The sequence below is a fragment of the Notolepis coatsorum genome (assembly GCF_963971535.1).
Source record: "Notolepis coatsorum genome assembly, chromosome: 7".
Classification (NCBI taxonomy): domain Eukaryota; kingdom Metazoa; phylum Chordata; class Actinopteri; order Aulopiformes; family Paralepididae; genus Notolepis; species Notolepis coatsorum.
Window position 1 is genome coordinate 5424000 of NC_140171.1, and position 16686 is coordinate 5440685.

General features: G+C 42.3%; 2 protein-coding genes across 2 annotated transcripts in view; both read left to right on the forward strand.

Annotated features, from left to right (window-relative positions):
- Window positions 1-4253, forward strand: part of ndufaf5 (NADH:ubiquinone oxidoreductase complex assembly factor 5) — a 29412-nt gene extending 25159 nt beyond the window's left edge. Inside the window, exons 10-11 of the mRNA XM_084318000.1 lie at window positions 1031-1113; window positions 4040-4253. Coding sequence (XP_084174126.1) covers window positions 1031-1113; window positions 4040-4120 — 164 coding nt within the window. The 3' untranslated portion in view covers window positions 4121-4253. The remainder of the gene's footprint in view (window positions 1-1030; window positions 1114-4039) is intronic.
- LOC311232594 (tripartite motif-containing protein 14-like) overlaps window positions 1-16686 on the forward strand; it is a gene marked incomplete at both ends in the record, with an annotated part of 407443 nt that overhangs the window by 130794 nt on the left and 259963 nt on the right. The gene's annotated exons all lie outside the window — the stretch shown is intronic.

The following is a 16686-nucleotide window of genomic DNA, read 5'->3' on the forward strand; positions in this document are numbered from 1 at the left end:
TACAAGCCGGGGTTACTATTAGAGGAATTACGGTATGTAATATAAATGTGTAGGGGGGGGGGGGGGGGGGAATATTAATCGTATCATTTCTCTTTTAGTAAACATTGAGGTGATGGTTAAAAGTCTCCCTTATCTGCTGTTTATGTTTCCAGTCTCTGATGACATATTTGACAAATGCCCCAAATAATCTTTTCTCAGCCCCCATGAGAAAGCAGAAGTAACGCTGATACCTACTTCTCCTTGTTGTGCAGTAGAGGCCGGCGCCGTCACGCTGCAATTCCCCCGCACGTAGACTTCTTGTTTATATTTGATCTTACTACTACTACTACTTATTGTTATTGGACACACACGTGCACCTTATCATGCACATACAGTACACGCAAGACTCTTTCTGTAAATAATTTCTCTTTATCTTGCCTAATTTTATATTTTTTTATTTTATTTGATCCTACTACTACTAGTACTACCACCTATTGTTACCATTCTTGTGCTCATTGATGTTTCTTAATTGTGCACTGTTGAGTCTGAGTTCGAAACACAACACATTTCATTACCTATAACTAAACTATATCATTAACTGAATATAGAGATATGAGAAAATAAACAGTGTAAACAATGTAATTAATTCTGAATATAAAGATATGAAAGAATTGACCGTGTAAACAATACAATTAACTCTGAATATGAGGAAGATGAGAAAATAAACACCGTAAACAAAGGTGCAGATGACGGTCTGTATCGGTTATATAATATACGTTACAATCAAATAAATATAATAATAATAATAATAATAAACTTTATTTGTATAGCACCTTTCATACAGAAACTGCAGCTCAAAGTGCTTCACAACAGAAAAAAAGACAGGCATATAGACAATGGAGGCAAAAGAACATTTGATCTGAATATGTAAGTAAATGTTTCACTGTAATATAATGGATTAGTGGTGGAATTTGATTAGGGAGAATGTGTAGGGACTCCTCTTGCCGCTTGGCTATGATCTGACATGGACGTTGTTTCACCCTCTCTTCAGAGATGTATGGCCACGAGGACGGCTCCGTTCCCGCCACCTTCGAGATCCTGTACATGATTGGTTGGAAGCCTCACGACTCACAGGTAAAAGGATATGAAACTACAGTTTGGGCTTGAGGGGGGGGGGGGGGGGGAAGCACAGCGCTGTGAAGGGTTAGGGTGCGCTGCATTTACAACACAAGACAAAATGAGAGCATTACGGGGTGCGGCACAATAATAGTTTTATCTCGATGATCTTGTTTTCATGATCGTGGCAAGACACAATCGTAGTTGAAATTGAAACTTGATTAATCGCCCAGCCCTATCAGACAGACAGACACACATGTGGTCAAGTGTTAACTCATTCAGCGCCAGCGTGTATCCCCATCCCTGCTGTCAATGGGCCACGCTTTAAAAGATAGGCATTTTCACGGTGCGTCACGATGTTTGCAGAGCTATATCTATATTCTATATTATAGCTATGGAGACAATACTATGGCTCATTTGACAGTCACTATCTCTCGTCCAACATTTTTATTTTTTCATTTATACGTACGTGTGTGCACGCATGCTTTGTCGATTTCCAGAAAGCGTTTGACTCAGTCTGGCATGAGGGTTTACTTTTTAAATTAATAGAAAGTGGTATAGGGGGGGAAGTCCTTTGATGTTATTAAATCCATATATGAAAATAACAAAGTGGCTGTCAAAATTGGAGATAAACACACAGACTTCTTCCCACAAGGCAGAGGGGTGAAGCAAGGCTGCAACCTCAGCCCCACACTGTTGACTGTTCAATATCTATATAAATGAACTGGCATTATTATTAGAACAGTCAGCAGCACCTGGTCTCACAGACACAGAAATTAAGTGTCTCTTTTATGCAGATGACCTGGTCATACTGTCTCCTACTAGAGAAGGTCTTCAGCGAAGTTTGGCCATTCTTCATCAGTACTGTCAGACCTGGGCCCTGACAGTGAATATGAAGAAAACCAAAATTATGACCTTCCAAAAAAGATCCCAGTTACAGAGAAATTACCCAGAATTCAAAATAGGTGCGACCCAAATAGAACAAACAAATAGCTATATCTAGGTTTACAAATCAGCTCCACTGGACATTTCTGTTCAGCTGTAAAGGAACTCAAGGAGAAGGCAAAAAGGGCTTTCTATGCCATCAATCATTCAGTTCAAATCCAAATTCCAATTAGGACATGGCTCAAAATATTTAAAGCAGTTATAGAATCGATTGCACTGTACGGCAGTGAGGTATGGGGCCCTTTATTAGTAACGGATTGGGCAAAATGGGACAAAAATCCAATTGAGATCCTGCATGTAGAGTTCTGCAAAACAATTCTCAGGGTACAAAGGAAAAGCCCAAACTCTGCATGCAGGGCTGAATTAGGACAATATCCGTTACTCATAAATATGCAAAAAATATCAATAAAATTCTGGAGCCATATTAAAAAAAGTGACCCGGCCTGCTATCATCATAAAGCCTGCCAAGAGCTGGACCTACAAAGGAGCCCCTTTTGTCAACTCATAATGAAACTGGCTGACATCTCACACTCTGACATCACAAACCCTAGCCAGCCTCAGAAGATTAGACCTAACCAAATTATAACCAAAGAAAAAGATAAATACATTACGTATTGGAATCAACTCACACAATCACAACACAAATTAGAAACATATTTGGCCCTAAACAGACAGTATACTGTGGCAGACTACCTCAGCACAGTAACTGATAAGAATCTAAGAAAGAATCTGACAAGGTGAGTGACCATGGTTTGGCGATAGAGAAGGGCAGACACAGACAGACCTGGCTGCCCAGAGAGGAGAGGTTGTGCTGTCTTTGTGATGAGGGAGCCGTAGAGACAGAACTACACTTCCTAACACAATGTGAAAATTACAGAAATATTAGGGAGGAATTCTTTCCAAAAATTGAAATAATTTCCCCAGAATTCCAAGTATGACAGAGTGCAGAAATTGCCATTCCTCTTGGGGGAACAGAAAGAATGTACAGTTTTAGCTGCAAAAATATGTCAATTCATGTCACAAGAAAAGGGACAACCAGTAGGACACATATACTGTACTGAAACTGGCCCCTACAAATGTCCTAACCTAGTTGTACAGTAAATGACCAAGTAAAGGCCTTGTCAGTATTCCAATGTACAGTGTAAAATGTGTGTGTGTCCCTACCAATGTACAGCCCTCACCCAACCCACCCCAACCCCACCCCCACCCATCCAACCTCCTCCAATGTACAGTTTCTACGCCAAATGTATATTACACTCCTTTTCTGGACACTTTTGTATCACAAACAGTACTGTATTTGCAAATCTGATATGTCATAAATGTATAGATGTAGCAGTACTGTCTATCTGTATGTCATGTATGTCATATGTGTTATGATGAATTGAAAATGGGGGGACCCTGATTGTAAACAAGACGAAAGTCTTTCTCTGGTCTGCATCCCTTACCAATTGTGTGTATTGAGCTGTACTGTACTGTACCCATTCTGCAATCTGTTAAATAAAGAGAGAGAGAGAGAGAGAGAGAGAGAGAGAGAGAGAGAGGAGAAGAGAGAGAGAGAGAGAGAGAAGAGCGAGGAGAGGAGAGAGAGAGAGAGAGGAGGAGAGAGGAGAGAGAGAGAGAGAGAGAGAGGGAGAGCGAGAGAGAAGAGAGAGAGGAGAGAGAGAGAGAGAGAGAGGAGAGAGAGATGAGAGAGAGAGGAGAGAGAGAGAGAGAGAGAGAGAGAGAGAGAGAGAGAGAGAGAGAACATGTGTATCTCTACAGTGTGGGGGTTCCTCATGTATCTCTACAGTGTGGGGGTTCCTCATGTATCTCTACAGTGTGGGGGTTCCTCATGTATCTCTACAGTGTGGGGGTTCCTCATGTATCTCTACAGTGTGGGGGTTCCTCATGTATCTCTACAGTGTGGGGGTTCCTCATGTATCTCTACAGTGTGGGGGTTCCTCATGTATCTCTACAGTGTGGGGGTTCCTCTTCTAAACGATGTGTTTTCTCTCGTCAGGCCAGACCAGCAAAAAGAGGCTCAGCCACGGTGTCGTTCGGGGACCTGTCTCAGATCGGACAGCCGTCAGCAAAGTCCTAGAGGACAGGGAGACTCTCTCCTGGCCCCACTGTGTAATAAGATAACGCTCACGTAATGTAAATAGTGTTGTATTTAAAACCACTGTGTTTTGTACAATCAGCCGATGTGATGTCTGCCTACAATAAATGTGAGCAACGGGAAGAGCCGTGGTCTTAAGAGTGTTTCCTTTTAAACATACCATAATAACAACTGACTACTACATGTGCACCATTTGATAGGGGGTTTGATAATGGATTTCTTCTTCCATAAAGAAGTTGACTGTTATTCATAGAGGCAAAAGATATACAAGAAAGATAAAAGAATATGACAATATAGTGAATAAGTTAATACGTTTATTTTTTTAAAGGAAGGAACACGCCAACATTATGGGAAATGATGCGCTTACCGTCTTCTCCGGAGTCGGACAAGAAGATGGATACCAATTTCTCCTCTGTGCGTTCAGTGGAAAGCTATCCAGCTGCAAGCTAGCTTAATTAACCCTTTCGCTACCACTCTACCAAAGGGTTAACCCTTTCACTGCAACACCACAGAAGGATAACCCTTTCACTGCCACACGACAAAGGGTTAACCCTTTCACAACCACACTACATAAGGTTAACCCTTTCACTACCAACACTACAGGCGGTTAACCCGTCTGTAGTGTGGTAGTGAAAGGTTAACCTTCTGTAGTGTGGTAGTGAAAGGGTTAACCTGCTGTAGTGTGGTAGTGAAAGGGTTAAAACTCCGGGTGTCCTTGTTCCATTACAAGGAACAGAACTGGTGACATACAGTAAGACACTAAGACATCATCATTTACTTTTGTAAATGGTTTGGCCTGCAGCCTTCCACACATGTTACATCTTGACCCGTCGTGTCAAAATGTTTGGTTACTCCTGACTTAAAGGTTTAGTTCAGGGTTTTCATAAGTGAGGGCGGCTAAGTGGCGCAGTGGGCAAGGCGCTCGCCACTAATGCAGGAGATGCTGGGTTCGAGCCCAGCTCTCGGCGTTGCTACCAGCTTGGCTGGTCGTTCATACTAACACAATTGGCAGTGTTAGGGGTGGGAAGCTGGTGGGTGGGGATCGGACATTGTGGACAGCGACTCCTACAGGTCGGTTGGTGCGCCTGCGCAGTAGAATCAGGAAGCGACGGGGCGGCGTGTCCCTCCCACGCAGACCCTCGCCGCTGAGAGATCGCACTGCAGGTGAAAAGATGCGACGGCTGCCTCCTCGAGTACCGGAGGGGACACGTGATGCAAGGCTTCGTCCACATTGCAGCCGGCCTGTGGGAGGCATGGCCTAACAGCGTTCGAGACAGGGGAGGGTAGAATTGGACGATACGAAATTGGGATGGGAGAAAAATAGAAAATGGGAGAAAAAGTAGATAAAAAAAAAAGGGATTTTCATAAGTGTCTGATTTCAAGGTCCTTGACCTGGTGTACCGTGCAGCGAAGGGAACGGCTCCCTCCTACCTCCAGTCAATGGTCTCTAACTACACACCCTCAAGACCCCTACGCTCTGCATCTTCTAACTACACACCCTCAAGACCCCTACGCTCTACATCTTCTAACTACACACCCTTAAGACACCTACGCTCTGCATCTTCTAACTACACACCCTCAAGACCCCTACGCTCTACATCTTCTAACTACACACCCTTAAGACACCTACGCTCTGCATCTTCTAAGTACACACCCTCAAGACCCCTACGCTCTGCATCTTCTAACTACACGCCCTCAAGATCCCTACGCTCTGCATCTTCTAACTACACACCCTTAAGACACCTACGCTCTGCATCTTCTAAGTACACACCCTCAAGACCCCTACGCTCTGCATCTTCTAACTACACACCCTTAAGACACCTACGCTCTGCATCTTCTGACTACACACCCTCAAGACCCCTACGCTCTGCATCTTCTGACTAGACGCCCTCAAGACCCCTACGCTCTGCATCTTCTGACTACACACCCTCAAGACCCCTACGCTCTACATTTTCTAACTACACACCCTTAAGACACCTACACTCTGCATCTTCTAAGTACACACCCTTAAGACCCCTACGCTCTGCATCTTCTGACTACACACCCTCAAGACCCCTACGCTCTGCATCTTCTGACTAGACGCCCTCAAGACCCCTACGCTCTGCATCTTCTGACTACACACCCTCAAGACCCCTACGCTCTGCATCTTCTAACTACACATCTTCAAGACCCCTACGCTCTGCATCTTCTAACTACACACCCTCAAGACCCCTACGCTCTGCATCTTCTAACTACACACCTTCAAGACCCCTACGCTCTGCATCTTCTAACTACACACCCTCAAGACCTCTACGCTCTGCATCTTCTGACTACACACCCTTAAGACCCCTACGCTCTGCATCTTTAAATTACACATCCTCAAGACCCCTACGCTCTGCATCTTCTAACTACACACCCTCAAGACCCCTCCGCTCTGCATCTTCTGACTACACACCCTCAAGACCCCTACGCTCTGCATCTTCTGACTAGACACCCTCAAGACCCCTACGCTCTGCATCTTCTGACTACACACCCTCAAGACCCCTCCGCTCTGCATCTTCTGGCTAGACACCCTCAAGACCCCTCCGCTCTGCATCTTCTGGCCGCCTCAGACCCACTCCTATCCGAGCTCCTGGGGGGTCATCAAAGAGAAGCAGGCTAACTTGTCAGGAAGCTTTCTATCTTCAAACAGTGTTCCAGGGATCCAATCTTCCTCTGATGACAGTTTGTTTATTCGGTTATGAAAATATACAATATCAATTACTCACTACTCTCTCATAAAACTACATCCTGCACCTTTATAATCTTTTGGAGAAGGTACATTGTTTAGATGTTGGACAGTATATAACAAAACATGTGAGCTCAAATGTGTAGTGAGAATAAACGTGTATAATTATCATACACCTACGGCTACACCCTCTGTGTGCAAGTTACTATTATAGTTTCAACCAAGTAATTTGATTGGACGAGGCATTCCACGAGTGCTGATATTCAGTATATAACAGTGCTGGGACTTTTAACTATATGTATCACTCCGCCACACAGGTGTTCTATTGATAACCGTTAATTAGGCAACATTAGCAGTCGTTATCAATATCAGATTGTAACCAAGGAAAGTATATTGTTCCATTTTTATCACACCTTGCTCGGAGGCGTTTTTGCTGTTCTATCTACCGATTGAGAGCGTTCTTACTTCCTCCTGTACTATATGGTTTGGTAACATTACAGGAGAAGAAATCTCTGAACAGAATTGTGCGTCTCGCACGCAAGGTTAGCCTGCCAGCTCTAGAAGAGATCTATGGTGCCAGGCTGCTTTCCCGTGCCTCTGGCATTATCAACGACCCCTCTGGTCACCCAGCCGCAGGCCTCTTTGTCCCCCTCCCGTCGGGCAGACGCTACCGCTCTATCACGTGCTCTACCTCTCGGTTTACTAAGAGCTTCTTCCCCAGTGCTGTGCGCAGCCTGAATAACTCCAAAGGCTAGATTTTGTATATTATCCTATTTTGTTTTGGTGTGTTATTAGTCGGGTTGTGGAAGTGCTGTTTCTGTTTGTCTGTGCATCACGCACTTTGATTATATGCACTTCCTGACAGGGAGCGACGCGAGCGAGCGTGATTGCGAAAATGATTAAAATGTATTCGTTTCAATCAGACTATCCTGACCTGCCGCGAGCGACAGCGAACTGAGCAGCGATGTCGTCCACCCCTCAGATATTCGCTCGCTGTGTCTCTAGTTGAGCGATTACGCGGCCGAGTCCCGCCCCTAAACACTTTTTATTGGTCAAGAATCGCAGGCTGCTTTGCCCCCCCCCCCACGTGTGCTTCCAGGTAACACACACACACACAGACACACTCGGACACGCGCCGCCTCATATCAGGACAGTGTCGCGCGCGATTTCGTCTCCAGTTCGCTCGCTCGCTCCCTGTCAGGAACCGGTGATATCTTGGAGCGAGATCAAATTAATGAAGGTCAGAGTCAGAGATTTTATTTGCCATGTATGGACGAATCCACATTGGAATACATACAGAGCAAACACTGTGTGTCTACAACTAATCCAATACAGGAGCAGAGTAGAAACAGTACAGAAAAAAAAACTTAATAAAAGGACACATGCTAAAGTTGATATATCAACATCCCCTAAAGTGCATATCATAGTAAAGTGCATATGGTCCGTTTTCAATCAACAACAGACACGCCCCTCCAGCTCATTATAATGCGAGGGCCGAGCGCAAAACAAGGGTCAGCGTTGCAATGCTTATCCCCGTATTCAACAGGTAGCAGGGAAGCGCTTTGCGACGGATCAAAATTAGATTAGTTTCAAATCATACAGCACACTATAGCTATAGTGGAATAGACTGTATTAATATTTCATATTTATACCGTCTTGTTGCATGCTCCTGGCCACCTTGTTGCGCGCTCCTGGCCACCTTGCCATCATTTGCAGTGTTTGTATAGTAGTGCTATTATTTATTTTCGGACATCACGATGCGTCGTTGAGGCATGACTGTAAATGTCAAATGTAATTTCTTATCATACAAATATTGTCATATTTATTATCACTATGATTATTTAATTCCAAGGATGTCTGTAGAGTTGACATGAACGCAATCACCATGATTCCTCCCAAATAAAGCCCTTAAGAACACGGCGCACACCAGTCTGTCCGACTTACGACTGCTCTACCTGCTCTAAAAACAAAATTAAAAACATCTCAAAACAAACTGGTCAGACTACTGCTTGACCCGACTCCGAGAACCCACCTCACCCCTGCCCACTTTGCCAACCTAGGATGGCTTAGAGTAGACGACAGAGTACAGCAACTTGCAATGGGCCTGGTCTACAAGATACACTACACCACTAAGGTACCCATGTACATGTCAAAATACTTCCCAAAGGTCAGTGAATACCACGACCACAACACCAGAGGGAGCTCCACAAATCATGTTAAACCCAGATTCGGCTCAAACAAGGGACTAAACACGTTTTGCAATTATGCCACATCAATGTGGAACGCCCTACCCAAAGCTGTAAAGGAATGTGAATCACTACCCACTTTCAAAAACACTCTCAAAGAACACCTACGGGAGACTGCAATTCGAAACTGGCCCCTACAAATGTCCTAACCCAGTTGTACAGTAAATGACCAAGTATGGCTTTGTCAGTATTCCAATGTACAGTGTACAGTGTCCCGCACCCACCCCCTACCCAACCCCCCTCCACCCACCCAACCCCACCCCACCTACCCAACCTCCTCCAATGTACAGTTTTACGTCAAATGTATATACACTCTTTTTCTGGACACTTTTTATCACAAACAGTACTGTATTTGCTTATCTGGTATGTCATAAATGTATAGATGTAGCAGTACTGTCTATCTGTATGTCGTGTGTGTCGTATATGTTATGATGGATTGAAAATGGGGGACCCTGATGTAAACAAGACGAAAGTCTTTCTCTGGTCTGCATTCCCTTAACAATTGTATGTATTGAGCTGTACTGTACTGTACCCGTTCTGCAATCTGTTAATAAACTTTTCAATCAATCAATCAATCTACAGCGCTAAATCCTACAGCGCTAAATCCTGCTCTTAGTTAATAGTGAATCCCAGAGAAAGAGACCGTTTGTGAATCTCTAAATCGGCCCGAAAATGTGGCGCTAGGACAAAAATATAATCTGATCTTTTGTCTTAAGTCTGTTGGTGAATGAGACCCAATGTCTTTATTTATTAGAGTTGAATTTTCTCTGCTGGTCAAAGATTAGTTTTTTTTTTTTTTTTTTTTTAAGATTTTACCATTAGGCTTATATACTTTGTACTTTTAAGAAATGGTGTCATATAACACCTAGAGCCTGCAGCTTGTCACATCCTGGCACCAGTGGACGCCTTTTAAAGTGTGGTTTCCTGTCCTGTTAGTTTGACATGAGAAAGGTCAACATTTAGAGCTTATATGAAGAAGTGATGATGAGAGAAAGAACACAACACAAGATCATAATACTGTCATTGTGGACACTTTTACACTATATATAAACACCCACTATAGAACAGCGGTTTTGTAGTGTTATCTTTGGAAGTGGGGGAACATTAGTGGGGGACACTAGCGGACTGGCCATCGGGAGCACCGGGAGTTTTCCCGGTGGCCTGGCAGACTGGCATGGCCTGGCTGCCCTGGCAGACTGGCAAATGCTTTTTTTTATTTTTAAATTTGTTTGTTTGTGCCCGCAGTCAGGCCACTGAACTCCGAAGCAGGCCAGGTCGGTATACGTGTTTCTATTTGCGCATATATAAGTTCAGGCAAGCAGGCAGGAATGAGTTAACTTGTTATTCACAACCCAGCGCGATGCAGTGCACCTGCGCAGGCCTCGCCAGTCGCCAATCTCAAACAAGTCTATTAATTTAAATCATGATGAGATCAACTGCCGAAACCCGGGTATGGGCCTGGCCTGCCTGAGTCAAATTCCCGGTAGGAATTATGGTCCCAGTCCGCGACTGGTGGGGGACAATCAGTCTGATTATCAAGTAGGATTAAACTACTGTAGTTACTTACATTGCGGTTTAAGCAAAAACAATACTTAAATCGTGGTATTAAACTATAGTCATGGGATAATGAAAACAGTATCAAAGATTCTATGTCAGACATTATAATGTACCTGCAGCCAAATGAGGTTAGAAGTTAGAACGGTCGTCTGGTAATGGGAAGGTTCCCGGTTCGATTCCGACTCCTCCCGGGCAGCGTGTCGAAGTGTCCTTGAGCAAGACTGCTCCCAATGAGCAGGTTGGTACCTTGCATGGTCGCCTCCGCCGTCGGTGTGTGAATGTGAGTCATTCATACGTTGTAAAGCACTTTGGGTAAAATAGCTATATAAATGCAGCCCATTCACCATTTATAGATACGAGTTCAAGTTCAAGTTCTTTATTTGTCAAATACACAACAATACAGCGGCATTGTAGGGGATGACATTATTGTGTTTCGAGCTCAGACTCAACAGTGCACAATTAAGACACATCAATGAATATACATGAATGGTAACAATAAGTAGTAGTAGTAAGTAAGATCAAATAAAATATAAAATGAGGTAAGATCAAATAAAATATGAAATGAGGTAAGATCAAATAAAATATAAAATGAGGTAAGATCAAATAAAATATGAAATGGGGTAAGATCAAATAAAATATGAAATGAGGTAAGATCAAATTAAATATGAAATGAGGTAAGATCAAATAAAATATGAAATGAGGTAAGATCAAATTAAATATGAAATGAGGTAAGATCAAATAAAATATGAAATGAGGTAAGATCAAATAAAATATGAAATGAGGTAAGATAAAATAAAATTAGGTAAGATCAAATAAAATATAAAATGGGGTAAGATCAAATAAAATATAAAATGAGGTAAGATCAAATAAAATATAAAATGGGGTAAGATCAAATAAAATATGAAATGAGGTAAGATCAAATAAAATATGAAATGACTGGTAAGATAAAATAGTCAATGAATGGGAATGACTTTGGTTTCTATGGGTGAATGTCCATCTCTGACTAGACAACATGGGAATTTATACATGTCATACTATTCTTTGCTGGTTGATGCCAAGTATAGTGTTGGTTAGTGACTGAGAGGGAGACAGAGTAGAGGAGACACAGGAGAGAAGGTTATTTATTGAGACAGTAGGAAGGCTGAGAGGGAGACAGTCAGAGTAGGGGAGACAGAGGAGAGAAGGTTCTTTATTGAGACAGTAGGAAGGCTGAGAGGGAGACAGAGTAGAGGTGACACAGGAGAGAAGGTTCTTTATTGAGACAGTAGGAAGGCTGAGAGGGAGACAGAGTAGAGGAGACACAGGAGAGAAGGTTCTTTATTTAGACAGTAGGAAGGCTAAGAGGGAGACACAGGAGAGAAAGTTATTTATTGAGACAGTAGGAAGGCTGAGAGGGAGACAGAGTAGAGGAGACACAGGAGAGAAGGTTCTTTATTGAGACAGTAGGAAGGCTGAGAGGGAGACAGAGTAGAGGAGACACAGGAGAGAAGGTTCTTTATTTAGACAGTAGGAAGGCTGAGAGGGAGACACAGGAGAGAAGGTTCTTTATTGAGACAGTAGGAAGGCTGAGAGGGAGACACGGGAGAGAAGGTTCTTTATTGAGACAGTAGGAAGGCTGAGAGGGAGACACGGGAGAGAAGGTTCTTTATTGAGACTGTAGGAAGGCTGAGAGGGAGACACTGGAGAGAAGGTTCTTTATTGAGACAGTAGGAAGGCTGAGGGAGACAGAGTAGAGGAGACACAGGAGAGAAGGTTCTTTATTGAGACAGTAGGAAGGCTGAGAGGGAGACAGAGTATAGGCATCTTGGACTCGAACCTATCCTTTAAGAAACATATAAAAAAAGTGAAACGCACAATTCATTTTAATTTAGTAAATTTTAGACAAATCCGGACTTTTTTAACAGTTGATGCTGCAAAAACCTATCTTCATTGCATGATATTCTCACACATTGAATACTGCTTCACAAACTGGTCGTTTGCTGGTGTCACTGTCATGAAACCCATCGAACAGCTTTTTTCATAGAGCCATCAAGGTATCTGCCAGGAAACCATTGTCATACCACCATTGCAATATTCTGAAACATAGCTTTTTGAGCTTTGAAAATGTCAAATTCTTAAAAAGCGCTCGTTTCATCTACAAATGCCTACATGGACTAGCTCCCCCTCCTGTACAGGAATTCATCTACAAAAAAAGAAACACTGGACTCTGCACCAGGTCAGACACCAGAGGTGACCGCATGGTCCAACGTAGACTGACCACGTTTGGCCAAAACGTCCTGTCCATAAAAGGCAGTCAAACATGGAACAGCCTCCCCATTTCCATAAGGGAAAGCCCCACCCCTGCTTCTTTTAGAGGGCAACTAAAGAAATAGCTGAAGACCAACCAGTCATGTGACCACTATAGTATTTCTGTGTATTGCTGTTATGTATTTGTAAATGTTTTACTGTTTCTATGTGTCCTGTTTTTATGTATTTGTACATTTCTTACTGTTTCTATGAGTCCTGTTTTTATGTTTGGGGACAACGGATGGAAATTAGCCTCGTGCTAAATCCGGCTATTTTTACACTCCACAGTGTTCATTTAATTTTGCATTGTCCCGTCCAAATAAACGAATAAAGAAGCACCGGAGAGGTTAGTTACGCCCTTTCAGTTTTTGTCAGACTTCCTTATTCGTGAAAGTGTGACTGCAGTTCACTCTGGCTTCACAACACAAGGGTGTTAAACAAGCTAATAAACCTTATCAATTGTGTCTTCCTTTTGTCTGAGTAAATCCTTACTCACATTCATATTCACAACACAAGGGTCACGGTGCAGAGATGTTTCTTTACCTTTTCATTCTATTTACCGGATGCGTCGCTGATGGTAAGTTTAATACCTTTCATCTTAGAGATGCACTTTGCCGTTTTGGGGAGAAAATCTTAGTTTACACTGGCAGAGCATCCTGTAACACGTGAACAACAATAGTTCACATATTAGCTACGATGGGTCTCGTTTCTTCTTATCCCCATGTGTAAGGTATTGGGTCTCGTTTCTTCTTATCCCCATGTGTAAGGTATTGCATGTGTATTGGATTTCTTAATATATTTCAAAATATAGCCTACGTGCCAACTATTTCCAAGTACACACAATTCGATTCGAATTGAAAATTAGTTTTATAGTTAAAAAATCTCCTCATATATACTGCATAATAAAGGTTCCTCTGAGTCACTGGTATTGCACTAAAACGATATGATCTTGCTATATATTTTTTTTTGATAGATGAGGCCTAATTATGTGATATCAGGCTAACTGGTGTGTTTCATGACAGGGTTTCTCCTTACCAGTCACACCGTGCTGGAGAACACAACAGCTACACTGACCTGTCCTGATGCTGTGGAACGTGATGTAACATGGAAGAGGTCAGACAGAGATGGAAACTTTTTAACACTTCTCACCATAGAAGACGGAATAGAGATCGAAAAGTTGAACGGACGTTTCGGCTCACTGGCAGACAAGAGATCCTTGACCATAACAAGAATGAAAAAATCAGACTCTGACATGTACCTCTGCAACTGGAAAATAATATATCTGATAGTGGTAACAGACCCCAAACTAGTGGCTGTGACCCGTCCACCAGACACAGAAGTCCTCACCATCACCACGCCCACTTCTGGACCAAACCAGCGAGGATCACCGACCCATGGGCACGGAGCGGGTTACACAGTCTACTGCAAAGTGCGCACTGGTCTGGTGGTTATAGGCTTGGTGCTGGCGCTCATCGCCGTCTTAACCGCGATACGTTGTTCCAAGAGGAGAGTCGCCGGAGACGCGGCGCCCTACTTGATTGATTGAAAACTTTATTAACAGATTGCAGAATGGGTACAATACAGTACGGCTCAATACACACAATTGTTAAGGGGATGCAGACCAGAGAAAGACTTTCTTCTTGTTTACATCAGGGTCCCCCATTTTCAATTCATCAGGACATATATGACACACATGACATACAGATAGTCAGTACTGCTACATCTATACATTTACACGACCATTTATCAGAACGTTGGGGGGGTTAAGGTCATCCAGCCCAGGGGGGAAGCTGGAGATCAACGTCCTTAGGAGTTCAGGCCAGGGCCTGTCTGCTGTCGCTCTGCTGGCCACCGAACAAACACGAGTCGTAGAGAAGAGAGCCTCCGAACACGCCTGTTTAACATCCGTCATGTAGTGAAAATACTGCTGTTTAACATCCGTCATGTAGTGAAAATACTGCTGTTTAACATCCGTCATGTAGTGAAAATACTGCTGTTTAATATCCGTCATGTAATGAAAATACTGCTGTTTAATATCCGTCATGTAATGAAAATACTGCTGTTTAATATCCGTCATGTAACGAATATACTGCTGTTTAACATCCGTCATGTAGTGAAAATACTGCTGTTTAATATCCGTCATGTAATGAAAATACTGCTGTTTAATATCCGTCATGTAACGAAAATACTGCTGTTTAATATCCGTCATGTAACAAAAATACTGCTGTTTAATATCCGTCATGTAATGAAAATACTGCTGTTTAATATCCGCCATGTAACGAAAATACTGCTGTTTAATATCCGTCATGTAACGAAAATACTGCTGTTTAATATCCGTCATGTAACGAAAATACTGGTGTTTAATATCAGGCATGTAACGAAAATACTGCTGTTTAATATCCACCATGTAATGAAAATACTGCTGTTTAATATCAGGCATGTAACGAAAATACTGCTGTTTAATATCCACCATGTAATGAAAATACTGCTGTTTAATATCCGTCATGTAACGTTTAATATCCGTCATTTAATGAAAATACTGCTGTTTAATATCCATCATGTAATGAAAATATTGCTGTTTAATATCCATCATGTAACGTTTAATATCCGTCATGTAATGAAAATACTGCTGTTTAATATCAGGCATGTAATGAATATACCGCTGTTTATTAATAACCATCATGTAATGAAAATACTGCTGTTTAATATCCGTCATGTAATGAAAATAATATCCATCATGTAATGAAAATAAGTAAGGGATAATGTATTATAGCTACGAGGTCATTGTCGCAAAATAATTGACCGACACGGAGTTTAAAATACCGAGCCGCCTCGGCGAGGTGTTTTAAACGTCAGTGAAGGTCAATTATTTTGCGACAATGATCGAGTATAGCTATACATTATCCCGCTTATTACATGGCTAACTTACTAACAATATACCTAATTCATTTTACATCGACTCGCAACAGTAACACTGGTTCTGGCTCCGCTGAGTGCTCGTCGCTCCGCCCCCCAGCAGCTTCCCCGGCAGCCGGCAGTTTGCACTGATGTCAGTGGGCTTGATTGCGAACAGCTGCGCACAGCGGTCATTATTGTGGGCTTGATTGCGAACAGCTGCGCACAGCGGTCATTATTGTCCCACAGCGGTCATTATTGTCTGATAACTGACCTCTGACGCGCGCTATTGACCAATCACAAGCAAGCATTTCGGCGAATGTGAAAACGCCATGTAATAATGCTGTTTAATATCCATCATTTAACGAAAATAATGCTGTTTAATATCCATCATGTAACGTTTAATATCCGTCATGTAATGAAAAGAATGCTGTTTAATATCCGTCATGTAATGAAAATACTGGTGTTTTGTAACCTGGTAAAATCAGCTAATGTCTACAATAAATGAGAAACAAAAGGAGTGTTGTGTTTTTAATTAACAGGCAGGTCCGCTTTTGAACGTGAATACAATACTGACTTACAGATACAATACTGACTTACAGATACAATACTGACTTACAGATACAATACTGACTTACAGATACAATACTGACTTACAGATACAATACTGACTTACAGATACAATACTGACTTACAGATACAATACTTACAGATACAATACTGACTTACAGATACAATACTGACTTACAGATACAATACTTACAGATACAATACTGACTTACAGATACAATACTGACTTACAGATACAATACTGACTTACAGATACAATACTGACTTACAGATACAATACTGACTTA